This window comes from Biomphalaria glabrata, chromosome 4 (assembly GCF_947242115.1).
Source record: "Biomphalaria glabrata chromosome 4, xgBioGlab47.1, whole genome shotgun sequence".
Lineage (NCBI taxonomy): Eukaryota > Metazoa > Mollusca > Gastropoda > Planorbidae > Biomphalaria > Biomphalaria glabrata.
The window spans coordinates 28,129,679-28,145,535 of record NC_074714.1 but is presented as its reverse complement, the minus strand read 5'-3'; the positions used below and the strand labels follow the sequence as shown (position 1 = coordinate 28,145,535).

The 15,857-nt window shown below is 37.3% G+C and overlaps 1 protein-coding gene across 1 annotated transcript in view; it reads left to right on the top strand.

The window, feature by feature from the left end:
- Nucleotides 1-15,857, top strand: part of LOC106059535 (calcium-activated chloride channel regulator 3A-1-like) — a 376,089-nt gene that overhangs the window by 83,349 nt on the left and 276,883 nt on the right. The window contains exon 4 of the mRNA XM_056025932.1: nt 11,860-11,974. Coding sequence (XP_055881907.1) covers nt 11,860-11,974 — 115 coding nt within the window. The remainder of the gene's footprint in view (nt 1-11,859; nt 11,975-15,857) is intronic.

The following is a 15,857-nucleotide window of genomic DNA, read 5'->3' as shown; positions in this document are numbered from 1 at the left end:
TCCAATGTGTATCCCGCGGCCTTCGTTAGTGACCTCCAGCTGTCTCGTTCTGAGGCCGCATGCAACCAGGTGCTCTCTTCTATGTCTGCCAAGGAAAGTTGACGCCTAAGCTGGTCTTTGAAGCGTTTCCGTGTGGCGCCTCTGTTACGTCGACCACTTTTTAGCTCATCAAAAAAGACTGCCTTTGGCATACGTTCGTCTCCAATACGGGATACGTGCCCTACCCAGCGTAACTGTCGGACCAAAATAAGTCCCTCTATAGTCTATACTGTCCATACCGGCGTTCGCAAGGACATCGCTGTTTGTAGTGCGGTCCTGCTACCGTATGTCCATGATGGAGCGCAAGCATCTTTGGTGGAAGCGCTCAAGAAGTCTTAGTTGTTTTCTGTATAGTGTTCATGTATCGGAGCCATACAGAAGGGTTGAGAGAACCACCGCCTGGTAGACACTGATTTTTGTAGGCAGGCGGAGCGATCTGTTCCGCCAAACTCTCGCCTGAAGGCGTCCAAAAGCGCTACTAGTACTGGCCCTGGCCAGACGGTTATCAACTTCCCTTGAAAGTGAGGCGTCATTGACACTATACTACCTAGATATGTGAAGTGGTCTACCATATTAAGGGGCTGTCCGTTTACGGTGATCCTCGTGTCTGATCTGGCCTCTTTGTCCCACGTGAAGCTGCTTGAGAATGGATAGGAACGTAGATGGGCAACCCAGCCTGGCCAAAATCCTCCACAAACCATCGCGACTGACCGTGTCGAAAGCCTTGGTGAGGTCCACAAACGCAGCATATAGGTTTAAGTTCTGCTCTTTGCATTTTTCTTGTAATTGTCGCAGAACAAATATCATGTCAGATGTACCTCCACAGGCTCTGAAACCACATTGGCTTTCAGATAAGACCTCGTCCACTAAAGAGTGGGTTAGTCGGTCGAGCAACTTAGTATGAAGTCATTAATGATGAAAATTATTACAATAATTATAATAATGTATATAGCGCAGTCACATCCGATATTTAATGAAAGGGGATTTATATTTTAAATAATGGGTCATGGTATATTTATATACAAATCGCGTTTTTGAGAATGTAGCCTACTATTCGTTGCACCCCTAGTATATATTATAACATTATTATTTCGTTTATATATATGTATATATATACTAGACATATATTATCCGCGGTCCGCGGGTCTTTATTTGCGTATCACGGCCGATATAGTCACTGAGAGTGTTTTGTAAACAATTAAACGAAATAATAATGTTATAAGTAAGGCGAATGCGGAATGCGTGAATGTAAAAATGAGTATAAATGGAGCTCTAAAAATAGCTAATTGACTTAAATGCATTTTTTTTTTCAAATAAAACCATTTGCTTGTGGGCCTACATATATTTGATTAACATTTGAAATGAATAGACTTAATTTTGTATGTTCATGTGTTAAAGTATAAAGTAGATCTTGAGTTAGACATAGATCTACATCTAGACCAGTGATTCCCAAAGTGGTCTATATTGACCCCTAGGGGTCTACGAAGACTATCAAGGGGTCTACGAAAGTTAAAAAGAGAATTGGGGGTCTATGAGATGTGCACGGGGGTCTACGATAAAGAATATCAATTCAGCATGTCGTGACTTTAATTTTGACAATTGGAATTTTTTTCATACACACTATGATTTGTACCTTAGGAAATCCTTAAATTTTTTATCCTGCTGATTGAATGAAAATTGTTTTATTTAATTTAATAACAATATTTAAATAGTGTAGTTTTGTCTAGTTATAACTTTAACAAAAAGAAATGTAGACTGTACAGCGTTAAGTATTTGAACTTGAACTTCATTACTTCCTTGTCAAACAAGCGAGTGTTAATGTGCCATTTTTTGTATGATGCTATGAGACCAATTAAGCTGGAGGATCATTTGAGATGATGCCACCCTGATAAAAAGATGAAGGTTTGCAAAGCTTTCAAACACTCAAAGATAAAGTTCAGAATACACCCACAAAATCTATCTTTGACCTGACATTGAGAAGATGATGATGAGTGAGCGTTTTACTATATATCTTTTCTTATAGTAAAATAATGAATACCGCGCACGATAGGTAAATTATTGAATTAACCAGCCGTTGAAGAAATTGTAAAAACTCATACATAAACTCATATCATTAAAAAATATTCATATTTGTGTTTTGTGACCGGTGTCTTCTTTTGGGCCTCTTGATGAAGAATGCAACTTTGAAGACATGGTGGGGCATTCTCTGGTGACACTCCAAAAAGGCAAATTGCAATGGTCACAATTTTGAGCTTCCGGAACATATGTTTTCTCATTATGATGTGTACGGTTCTGATGTGAAAAATTAGAAGTCCTATCGGGATATTTTATAATAGGTGTCATCTTTCTTGTATATCGAAAGAGAGCTTGTCCATTCTCGTTTTTATAATTCACTATTAGTTTCTTCATTTCTTCCGGATAGAGTGCGATGTTCAAGTGTGTATTTGTTTTCTCACATTTGGCAAGTGTGTCAGCCTTCTATTTCAACATTGAAGAACAGCGTTCTTGCTGTTGCTATTGAGTTTTACAAGGTCATCAATATGTTTTGTACACAATCTTTTGGATGTTCCTTCAGATTATGTGGATAATTACATCCTAGCCTAAACCTCCAGACGGGAGATGCGAGCAGGTAAAGTGACCACCGAACGTCATGAGTTGTTTTATTCAGGAGGCATCAGAGTTTGTTAAGCTTTGAAGGACTGTTTTTATATTGGTCAAGAACAGAATTTAACTGTTTGGCAAACTTGGCTGATTCATTTGCATGGTAGCTGTTAGCTCCAGTGCTCCTATTTATTCTCTGTGGTTGTCATAGAGCTCATTAGTTACAATGAACTAAATTTTTTAATTAATTTTTCCCCATTGGGCCATTCAATGAGTATTCCAGCTCCTCCGTTTGTGGTGGCTTTCTGAGAACAGAAATTAATTTTATGGAGTTTCATCAACAGACCTCAAAACGGTAAGGTTTTATTCATTTTTTCCTTTTTTTTATGTAATTTTTGCGCATGTTTGAAATTGTATAATTATCTAATGAGGCAACCTATCATGTTCCAAAAGCTATTGCATTGTTAACCAACCTTTCCTTTAGGAAATAATGCTGCTGTACATCATTTTTTTAGGCATGTTAATCCCATATACTGTTATGTGGGCTGACCCCTTGTGGTAAATAGTACCGGAGATAGGAGGGTAAAGAGTACCGGGAGTACTAATTATCCGATACTCGGTACTATTTAGCCCCAGAGTTGATCTCGACCTAATATCTAGATATAGATCGAATAACCTTCTTATTTTATGTTTTTAAAGCTAGAATCTAGATTTAGTAATTGCTAAAGATCTATCTAGATTTATAATATAATTTATATCTAGATTTAGAATCATATTCTATGTAACTATAACTTTCTTATAACTATAGACTTTAGAGTAAAGACTACAAAGATGAGCGCTAAATCTAGAAGATTTAGATCTAAGGAAATTAAGGCTATATCTTAATTTTAGACTAGACATAATCTAGCCCTTAACTATAAGTAGATCTACATTAAAAAAAAAATACCATATAGACTATAGCAATCAATTTAATAATCATTGACATTCATTATTTTTTTCCCCAGGGGCAGAGCTGCAACTTGGTCCCAGGAGGCATGCCTTAGAAACATTGAGGAATAAATATTATCTCAATGAAGTGTCTAGACTTTATGGTATTTCTAAACCAACCCTGAAAAGACACTTAGATGGAAAAAAAACATGTTTGCGAATGGGAACGTAGTACTAAGAGGTAGAATGATAGTTCTCCCAGCGGAGCTTGAGAATGAACTTGTCAGTCACATCAATCAACTGGAAGGAATGCTGTTCGGCCTGACCAGAAATGATATAAGATGTCTTGCATACCAAATAGCAGAAATAAATGGCTTGTCTCACAGATTTAATAAAACAGAAGGAATGGCAGGAAAAGACTGGTTTAGAGATTTTAAGAAACGTCACAATCTGAGCTTGCGGCAACCTAAAGCAACATCTCTTGCACGTAGTACCGGTTTTAACAAGATAGCAGTTAGCAGATTTTTGACATTACAGAAAATAAATTAGATGCTCTTAGGATCTTCAATACCGATGAAACAGCGCTCTCAACTGTCCAGACAAAACAGAAAAAGTGATGAGCTTGACAGGTTAGGGTTAGGGAGAAACCTAACTGTGATATATATATATATATATATATATATATATATTGTTATAAACCTGGTGGTGGCACAGATGGGGGTGGTGGTGTGTGTGTGTAGTCAGCCGACGCAATCGCCCCCGGCCAGCGCTAGACGAGCGGTGAACCCTGACGAGTTACGACGATCGGCCGAGACGAGTATCAACATGATGGTTCGGGAAGGATCGACGTCGTGAACAGAGCTCAGGAGTGTCACCCAGAATGGTCGAGCGACGTTCTGTCCGGTTCTAGAAGGCCAGCAGGGACCTTATATAAAGAGCGAAGGTATCAGAGACCAGGCAGTCACAACTTCCCGATCTACAGTTCGTTACAACGGCTCAGTACAAGGCAGCTCCAGGAAAAATGCCAAGAACAAAATGCTGACCTGTTCTCAATATATGTCGACTTAACAAAGGCATTCGACACTGTTAGCAGAGAAGGACTCTGGAAGATCATGTCAAAGTATGGCTGTCCACAAAAATTCATAACCATGGTGAGACTATTTCATGATGGCATGAAGGCTCGTGTCCAAGAAAGTGGAGAACCATCAGAGCCCTTCGAAGTATCAAACGGGGTAAAACAAGGCTGTGTCCTAGCACCTACACTGTTCAGTATCATGTTCTCCGCTATGCTGACAGATGCATTCACAAATAGAGAAAACAACGGGATAAATATATCATACAGATTTGATGGTGGCCTATTCAACCCGAGTCGGCTTAAAGCAAAATCAAAAACAAATGCAGCAGTAATCAGAGACTTGCTATTTGCTGATGACTGCCCTAAATGCCTGCTCTGAAAACGATCTGCAGAGCATCGTCAGTGACTTCTCAAGAGCATGCTCAGACTTTGGCCTTACCATCAATACGAACAAGACTGAAGTATTATATCTACCTGCTCCTGGGAAAGCCTACTCGGATCCAAGCATTACTATAAATGGACAGGATATAAACGCAGTGGACAAATTCATATATCTTGGCAGCACACTCTCCAGAAATGAAAAAAATCGATAGTGAAATCGACCTGCGTATCGCCATCCTATGGCAGACTGTCTACAAATGTCTGGAACAGACGTGGTATCACCACAAACACCAAGCTAGGGGTCTATAGAGCCGTCATCCTCCCTACATTGCTCTATGCCTCAGAAACATGGACAGTGTACAGTAAACATGCAAAGAGACTAAACCGCTTCCACATGACATGTCTGAGAAAAATACTAAATGTCAAATGGCAAGACAAAATACCAGATACAGAATTCCTTCGAAGAGCGTGTCTGCAAAGCATCCACACAATCCTGATGCAGTCCCAGCTGCGATGGGCAGGCCACGTCTACAGAATGGAAGACCACCGCATCCCAAAACGACTCTTGTATGGCCAACTAAGCGAAGGAAAGCGCTCGCAAGGTGGGCAAAGAAAGCGCTTCAGGGACACCCTCAAAGCTTCTCTGAAGGCGTTCAGCATAGACCCTGGCACCTGGGAGAAAGAGGCACACGACAGAACATCATGGCGTCACGCTGTGAAAACTGGCGCACAGGTTGCTGAGGAAAAAAGAACAACGCAGGCAGAAGAAAAACGCCAGAAAAGAAAAGCAAGACAAACGACACTAGCTCCAGCTGGAATAACCTGCCCAGTGTGCAGCCGAACATTCCGGGCTCACATAGGTCTCACCAGCCACATGAAGAGGCATAAAACCCCAGTGCAAAGCCATCAGCCCCCTGGATGACAAAGTGGTCATCATCGAACCACGATGGACGAACTATATATATATATATTTGTACAGTCTTGTGTTACGTGCTGCTAATTGTACAGTATTGGCTGTTATTTATTGACATTAAACTATTACTTTATTTTCAAGCCCAGAGTTGTCAAGTTCTTTAAGTTGTTGGTGTCGTTTGGTGCAATTTGCAGCGAGCCTGGATAGGGAGATTCGTAACAATATATTGTTACGTATTTCTGAATCTTCTGGCTAGAAGTATTAGTTGGCACACAAATAAAAACACTGTAAAGAACTTGACGACTAAACTTTCAGTTTCATATAACTTTAATGACTATTAACTCTAACAATTCGTCACTGTAACATGTAGCGTAGAAGAATGTACAATATCTGTCATTTTACAGTTAGCTATACTTCGTTGCAATTCATCTCTTCTCAACTTGCATCGAGTACTTTTCCACAGAACAGACCAACGACACACTTCCCAGTGTCGCTCCAGGTCTCTCAAAGCTGAACCAAGTCGTACTCAAGTCTACCGAATCAGAGCCGCACACGTCTTACATCGACTGTATCGACTGTATCGACTGTAACGGCTCAAGTCCACTGTAGTTCGCTGTATAGACTTTAACGACAGTAGTCCACTCCAGTTAACTCTACCCTAGTTAACTTGCATCGAGTCGTACACATTTCTCTTCCACAGAGCCGCACACGTCTTACATCGTCTGTATCGACTGTAACGGCTCAATCACGACTCCATACGACTGACTTTCACATTAACTCTCTGGCTTATATAGAGTCCCTAATCGCTTGTCCAAAGTTGCACAAACACGGCTAGTATCCTCTGGAATAACAAGGGAGGAAACGTCACATCCTGTCTTTATTTATACATGTAGATTCCAGAAAACACTCACTGCAGTGTCATCAAGTCGGGGTCACACGTAGTGACCTTTATCTGTTACTTCATTAGTAACTGTCCCCCTACTTAGATCTGTTCGTCCCCTGGAACAACACGTGAGGACACGTCACATCCTGTCTCTGTTTATACATGTACATTCCAGGGAACACCCGCTGCTGTGTTATCTCGTCGGGGTCACACGTTAACCTCTTCCTGTCACTGGTCATTTGTAACAATATATATATATATATAACAATAATATTAATAATAATCCTTATTGTCCGTAAAGAAATGTGTATTACAATTTGTGCATTACACCAAACAAAACATTGTAAAAACCATAATGTACATTCACACCAGACTCACTCCTAATTTACATGATTATATCAGATAGTTTCTTATTTAATGATTTGATTACGGAGAACAAAAGAGTTTTTGTGTCTGTTTGTCTTTGCTATCGTTGTCTTGTATCTTTAAAATCACAAAATTCTGACCCAAAGGGTGATTTTTTATTTCTAGAATCTTTTTAGCTTTTTTTTATGGATGTTTGTCTCAAACAATAGGATCCAATAGTTGGGAAGGTGATAAAAATTCATTTTTATTTGTCAAATCATGAATTTAATGAAATTGGGTGATTAGTTCTTGAATAATCGAATCCAAGAAAGGCACTTCCTTCCGTAGTTATTTCTTGTGTGCTAATACAAAATCTTCACCAGGTTACCATTTTTTATTTTACATAAAAAGGGAGTTAAACCTTGCAGTTTTAAGATATATGGCATTGATTTTTTTTACGTTTCTTTGCCTTAGATAAGCTTTGTTTTTTTAAAAAGTATTTTTTTTCTTTTGGTTAGTAATCTCAGTACATACTGAAAATGGCTTGATGCCCCTCACCAGTAGCGTAGCAAGGTACTCGTGTGCCCGGGTTCAACAATATCTTGGTGGGCCCCCCTTTCCCTAATAAGATGAATGTAAAGTGAGACAAAACAATTGAATAATTTAAATATATTGGTATATTTACTGAAAGACATTCCAATGCAAGTAGAGTATCTTTTTTATCAGTAACAATGTCACTACGTTTGATTCAATTAGGACTCACAAGTAATTAGAGTGTCTTTAAAGTCAATGTTTGTACAATGTCTTAAGAGAATTAAACGACTTAAAGATGTTTCGATTAAATAAAGAAATGTTTTATAAGTTCTACATTCTACACATTTACATTCCTAAAACATTTAGGTGAAAACTTTTAAATATTGATACAAACTATAATCTAATCCTACTTCCATCATCTAACAGTAAATAGTTGGAACATTTTTCTGGCTTTTATATAGCAAAGTCAGTAACCAGTGGGGCATCTATTTCTAGGCTTTTGGCTGCTACTCACTCAATGGAAAGAACACAAAGTGTTCTGTGTCAAAGAAATTCTAAAATAATTTTTTGATCAATCGAAATTTCGAAAATGACCACTATTCTGAACACATTGATACAGACAAAGAGTGAAATAAGATGCATGCTGAGACAATGTTTGGAAACCATGATGATAAAATGTAGTTGTCTAAAATAAAAACAGTCAAATATCATGTATCTGTTTACGAAAAAGAAATAAACAGCCAAATCTCGTACACAGACTTGATATGTCATTATGAAAGATTGATCCATGAACACTATTTTAAGTCAATATCATCTGGGTCAAATGCGACTAGAGAATGGTTACATCATACAATTCTTTGTCATTTGTACTTGAAATGAAACTTGGCAATGAAACATGATGACAATATTTTATGTCCATGAAATTTGTCAAGTAATTGTGAATCAATGACAATGATAGTCCCGTTATATACGTTGAATTTGAAAGTCTTCTCTGAAATCTTGAATTTGAATTATTTTTTTACAGTAATTAGTGGTAGGCTCATCAAATTCCTTAATATCTTTCAGCAATGGTGTAGTGCAAAAACGTTATGAACACCTCAAGATCAAGCTACTTCAGCAGCCTCATTTATTACTCTCTAGAAGTCATTTCTCAAAGATTTACTTCAATCTAGATCTTCTTCAGTTGACTTTCTGTTTTATGTAGGTCTTGCTGCTCACTTTCAAACATTTTTGACACATCTCTGACTGCGCTTACAATTGTGTACCTAACAATAAGTTGAGCAATATTATTGAATGTTTCTAATTTACCTCTAAGTATTTTAGCTTCCAGACCTTTTTTTTTATTCCTTTGAGGAACACAAAGCAATTTGTGTTAACAGCTTTAGGGCATCAAAATACCTTCATCTTATTGTTGTTAGAGAACATCTTTCCTTGGTGACCTTCTTGTGGGGTAACATTTGTTGAGGGTCCTAGAAGTTACGCACTCCCTATTGAAGTCGAGACGCGCCCATCCTGAGATGCTGTGAGCAAAAACACTTACTAAGTCATAGAAATCTACAACGTCTTGAACACAGCGGACAGCATCATTTAAGACCAAGTTTAAATCGTGGTTAGCAAAGTGAACAAAATGTGCGAGCGGCTTCTTTTTATCAAGCGATTCCAGAAGGCCATTATACTATCCACTCATATTGAAAGTGCCATCCTAGCTTTAACCTCGCAGTTTATTTAAGAATAAATAATCATTACTTGGAGCAATAGTACAACCAATTCCTCACAACTATGAAAACCTAGAAATGACTTTGTCATTGCTATTTTCTTGGGTATTCCTACATCGAAGATCACAAAAAATTATGTTAATTTATCAACTATTGATATGTCTTGAGTGCTCTCTAATGAAAGAGAGAAAAATGGCGCCGATTGGCCCTCTAATTATTTCTATAATTTTGTTAGAACTGCATTGCCCAACAGGTCTTTTATCTCTGGGGCTTTGTTGTCCTGTCAAATTTCAATATTCATAGCAATTTTAGAGGATTTTGGTTAAATTTAATATAATATAATAATAATACCAAGCATTGGTCAGAGGATGACATTATAACATGATCAATTTAGACATCTCTTTATCTTCTTGATTGTTGTTATAAACCTGTTCTTCAATTTGGTTTCGCCATTCATTGTAATAGCACAAGCACGTTATGTAACAGACTGTTTCTTTTGCTTGCTTAGTATTTAATATTATTGCTTGGTTGTTTATATTTAATTTCCTTCTTTGTTTTTATTCTGTTGTTAACATTTTTTTTTACATAATACAACACAACATTGTAATGATGACTTCTATTTTACAGTATCTACTTTGTTGGGTCGGATACAAAAGTTTTAAATTCACATTCGATTTAGATTAAAATCTTCATTAAGTAAAGTACTTCCGCTCTGGACATTTAAATCAGCTACACATTTATTAATTTTAAATACAGAAAATAAAAGAAAAAATTAAGATATGAGAAAATTGAATATTTAGCTGATGAAATATTAATTCGTGACTATCAGGGCTATCCCTATAGCTTCGCCCCTTTCCTTATTTTTCTGTACAACACATTAATATTTTCTAAACCACAAACTGGCAATTAGTCCTTTCAAACGTACAATTAGGGTTCGCCACCACTACAATAAACCTGATGGAAAGCAGTTCCTTATTGTTACAAATGAACAGTGATAGGTAGAGGTCAACGTGTGACTCCGGCAAGATGACACTGCAGCGTGTGTTCTCTGGAATCTACATGTAAACACAAAGACAGGATGTGACGTTTCCTCACGTGTTGTTCCAGAAGATACTAGCAGTGTTTGTGCAACTTTGGAGGACCGATTAGGGACTCTATATAATCCAGACAGTTAATGTGAAAGCGAGTCGTGAGTGAGTCGTAGGAAGTCGTCGGTAGAGTCTTCGGTACAGTCGTCGTTACTGTTGTCTACTGTGCGAGACAGTAGAAGAGAGATGTGTACGACACGATGCAAGTTAACTAGGTTAGAGTTAACTGGAGTGGAATACTGTCGTTATTAAAGACTATACAGCCAACTACAGTGGACTTGAGCCGTTACAGTCGATGTAAGATACGTGTACGGCTCCGATTCGGTAGACTTGAGTACGACTTGGTTCAGCTTTGGGAAACTTGGAGCGACACTGGGAAGTGTGTCGTTGGTCTGTTCTGTGGAATACGGCTCGATGCAAGTTGAGTAGAGATGATTTGCAACGAAGTGAAGAGATGAATTGCAACTCAGTATAGCTAACTGTAAACTGACAGATATTGTACAGTCTTCTACGCTACATGTTACAGTGACGAATTGTTAGAGTTAATAGTCAATAAAGTTATATGAAGCTGAAAGTTGAGTCGTCAAGTTCATTGCAGTGTTTTTATTTGTGTGCCTACTAGTACATTTAGCCAGAAGATCAGAAATACATAACATTATATTAAAGCAATCTAAGAAGCTGGTGCATACACTCTAGCTTAAACCACGGGTTAATGTTTTAAAACTAATATCAGGTTCGTGCAACGTTGTGGATATTTTGAGGGAGCCTTTCAGATTCTATGCTATAGTGTCATCCCTGTGATCTCGCGAGGGCCCCAACTGGTCAAGAGTGATGGGCCTAAGTCCATAAACCCCTTTTGGTACGCCATAGGCTGTGGGCCCCAAATGGTCGTGGGCCCGGGTTCATTGAACCCCTTCGCGCCATGGATGCTACGCCACTGCCCCTCACCACTTGATGCCTCGTGCATCCCGCAACATTCACACATTGCATTGTTCTGTTCTTTACACAGGTGACACCAAAAAGCTAGCTATTAATAGTAATCCGTCGTGGAAGGGAATCTCCAATAGGAATAATATAGTTTCATATCTTAATCTAACACATAGACTTAGATAGCACAAACATAAACTCATAAACTCACAGCATTAAGCGTTTAAGTTATTGAAAACTGGGAAAACCTCTTCAATAGCGATATACTAATAGCTACAGATATCCTCTGGGGTAAAAAAATATTAAGTAGTATGTAGTATTAAGTAGTATTTGAATCATTTACAAGCAGTAAAGCAATAATTTTGCTACTAAATATTGTAAATATTTAAATGAGAAATTCATTGATTATTTCGTTTTTGTTTTTGACGCAGAAAAAACCCTAGTTCATGAATGGGCCCATCTAAGATGGGGTGTGTTTGATGAATATCCCATTGATGCTCAAGATGAGGCTTTTTACAGATATGCAGGATTATGGCAGCCAACAAGGTAAATAGTACATTTTCAAAACCAATGCTGATGTTATCTTATGTTAATCTAATATATAATGCGCAACGTTGTTAATCTGTCCGAATGTTTGTTCTTCTTAGAAATTAACATTATATGACTTATCTTGCTGAAACTTTACATTAAGTATTTCTTAGATTGTTATGGAGTGTGTAAGTATTGTTTTCAGTAGCCCTCTTAATCCGGTGGGCCTTAAATAATCTCTCTCTCTCTCTCTCTCTCTCTCTCTCTCTCTCTCTCTATATATATATATATATATATATATATATATATATATATATATATATATATATATATATATATATATATATATATATATATATATATATAATATATATAATAATAATAATAATAATAATAATAATAATATCCTGAAACTCAATGTTGTCGACAAATGCCGAAAATGTGGAAATGTGGGCGAGTCGATTGAACACATTATGGCAGGATGTCCAGCCCTATCAGAATCAGCCTACCTAGGTCGCCATAACCAAGTTGCAAAGTTAATACACCAACACCTGGCTTTGACGTACAAATTGATCGGTAAGGACACTCCCCCTTATTATAAATACTCTCCGCAAGAGGTTCTCGAGTCTACTGAACATCTGCTGTACTGGGATAGGCCTATTCTGACCGACAAAACGGTAGATTTCAATCGCCCGGATCTGCTGTTCATCGATAAAAAAGAAAAAACCGCTACCATTATCGATATCGCCGTTCCACTGTGTCATAATTTAAGAAAAACTGAGATAGAAAAACAAAGAAAATATGGGAACCTAGGCTTGGAGATTAAGCGTCTATGGAAATTGTCCAAAATAACAATATACCCCATTGTTATATCAACCGAGGGGATAATAACAACTGACCTCACAGACACCTTCAAGGCCCTTAACATTCCTAGGAACATCTTCGTTGCCTGTCAGAGGGCGGTACTGCTGCAGACCTGCCACATCACCAGAAAATTCCTCAGTGGAAACTGTTAAAGGGACTACGATGAATTTGGTTTCTCTTTAGCGAAACTCGACCCTGGCAGCGCCAGAGAATGACTACTCATTCATTTCTAACATAATAATAATAATAATCTTTATTATCCGTAAGGAAATTTGTCTTACAATTTGTGCATTACACCAAACAAAAAACATTATAACTATAAGAAACCAAAGTGTACATTCACACCAGACTCACTCATAATTTACATGTGACAAAGTTTATACCAGATTGTTCTTATTTAATGATTTGATTGCCAGGGGAACAAAAGAGTGTTTGTGTCTGTTTGTCTTTGCTATCGGTGTCTTGTATCTCTTTTGTGATGGTAAAATCACAAAATCCTGACACAAAGGGTGATTCTTTATTTCGAGGATCTTGTTAGCTTTTTTATAGATGTTTGTCTCAAACAACTGCCCAAATGGTGTTTGTTTTTTGCCAATGATTTTGCCAGCAGCATTTAGGATTCTATTAAGTTTATTTTTATTTTTAATGCTCAGATTGCCATACCAGGCAGTGATATTGAAACTTAAAATATTGCAGATGTGAGCGTGATAAAACATGGCCAAGGCCTTTTCGCTAACATAAACGAGGACAGTTTTCTTAGTAGTCGTAATCTTTGCTGCCCTTTTTTGCTGATATAATCAGTATTTGCAGTAAAATTTAGTTTATTGTCTAGGATAGTACCAAGATATTTAAAGGTTTGCACAAGTTCAATAGTCTCTCCAGCTACAGAAACAATATCATTTTCCTTCTTGTCCCTACGAAAATCGATTATCATTTCTTTGGTTTTTTTTACATTTAATAATAAAAAATTATCTTTACAGTATTCTTCAATGTGTTCTAATTCTTTGAAATACTCATTTACGTCTGAGCTCTCTGAGAGCAGGACAGGAAGAGCCGCATCATCAGCGAATTTTGTGAAGGAGCAACAAGAACTATCGGATTGAAAATCATTGGTGTACAAAATGAACCACAATGGCGCCCCTGTGTTAACTATGCGTTCATTAGATATAACATTGTTTACCCTAACCCTCTGAGCTCTCTGGGTCAAAAATTCATTAGCCCATAGTATTATGTATATATATAATTCTCTTCGTGGCCCAACCATGCAGGACACTACGATGAAAAAGTCATGGAAAGATATCTCTTTTATTTCTGCAAGCTGGACTAGAGTTACCCCACGTAACTTTCTAGGTGACATAGAGCAAGGCTCAAACAAGTAATCTACTCTGTATTTACCCGCCACTAACTAGAAGGGCCGGACTTAACAATTGCGGGGCCCTATGCTAAATGGATTTCGCGGGTCCCAGTTTGGGTAGGGATACGGATAATAATTGAAAATTAAGAGTTTGTATTAGAAAATAAGTTCATCTTTGCATTTAATTCATTCTTTACTACGTACAGAATTACTTTACGAACCTTGCGTGTGGCGAAGTCATACAGTATATCATAAAAATTCCTACATAGATCATGCTCAATAGCAAGAATTACCAAATGTTTCAAACTATCTTCGAGAATTGTTGACCTCAAGCAATTCTTCAATAGTTTGAGGCGCGAGAAGCTTCTTTTGCCAAATTCCACAATTACGTTATTGTATAATGCCGTTTTTTTATCGCGCGTAGGATTGGCATTTTCCATATTGAATGACACATCAAAATGACAATTTTCCCTATATTTCAGGAGATTAGTAGGAGATTTTTCTAAAGATTTTAATAATTTTCGGATATTTCAAGGACTTTTTCGTATATTTTTTAAATTTAATCCTGGTAAATCAGGCGACCGCGGGAAATCTGTTATAAGTTATAAAATGGTTTAATTTAATAATTTACACCCAGAATTAGCGCGGGGTCCACTGCGATCACCTAGGTTGCATAAGGCCGGCCATACTAAATAGCGGCTTAAGGTACACCGCTGGTTGACTAGTAATAATAAAATATAACTAAATTTATAGCAGAAAAATATTTGGAGGATATTGGTCTGAGTTTCGCTTTGTATTGATTCAATGAAACGCTTAGCATAATAATAATAATAATAATAAAAGAAAAATTGAAATGGAAAAACAACGAAAATATGGAAAACTAGGCCTGGAGAGTAAGTGTTTATGGAAGTTATCCAAAATAACAATAAACCCCATTGTTATATCAACCTAACAACTGATTTCACAGATACCTTCAAGGCCCTTAACATTCCTAGTAACATTCTCGTTTCTTGTCAGAGGACAAGACCTGCTGCAAACCTGTCACATCGCCAGAAAATTCCTCACTGGAAACTGATAAAAGGACTACAATAAATTTTGTTTCTCTTTAACGAAACTCGACCCTGGCAGCGTTAGAGAATAAATATTCTTTCATTTTTAACATTATAATAATAATAATCTTTATTGTCCATAAATAAATAAATAAATTTGAAAATTACAACAAACAAAACATTAGAACTATAGAAAAACAAAATATACATTCACACCAGACTCAAAATTTGCATGTGAAATGTTTATATCAGTTAGTTGAATTGTATTAAATAATCAAACAAAGGAATACAAAAGAGCTTTTGTGTCTGTTTATCTTTACTATCTTTGTCGTGTATCTCTTCTATGATAGTAAAACAAGCCACGTTCAAGCCTACTTAGCCTCTCGAACACGCTTCCATATAATAGTTATATGACATTTTTTAGGCCAGGTTCACATTTAGCTTCACCTTCACCTATCCCTTGGTCTGTTGGACCGTTGGGGGACCACACAGGATCTGTCAACCTTCTTTCTTCATTCTTCTCTGAAATAAGCCTTTGATCGAATTTCATTCTGATATTGCAGATGTGAGCGTGATAAAACATCGCCAAAATCTTTTCGCCAACATTAAATGATGACATTTTTTTAAGTTGTAA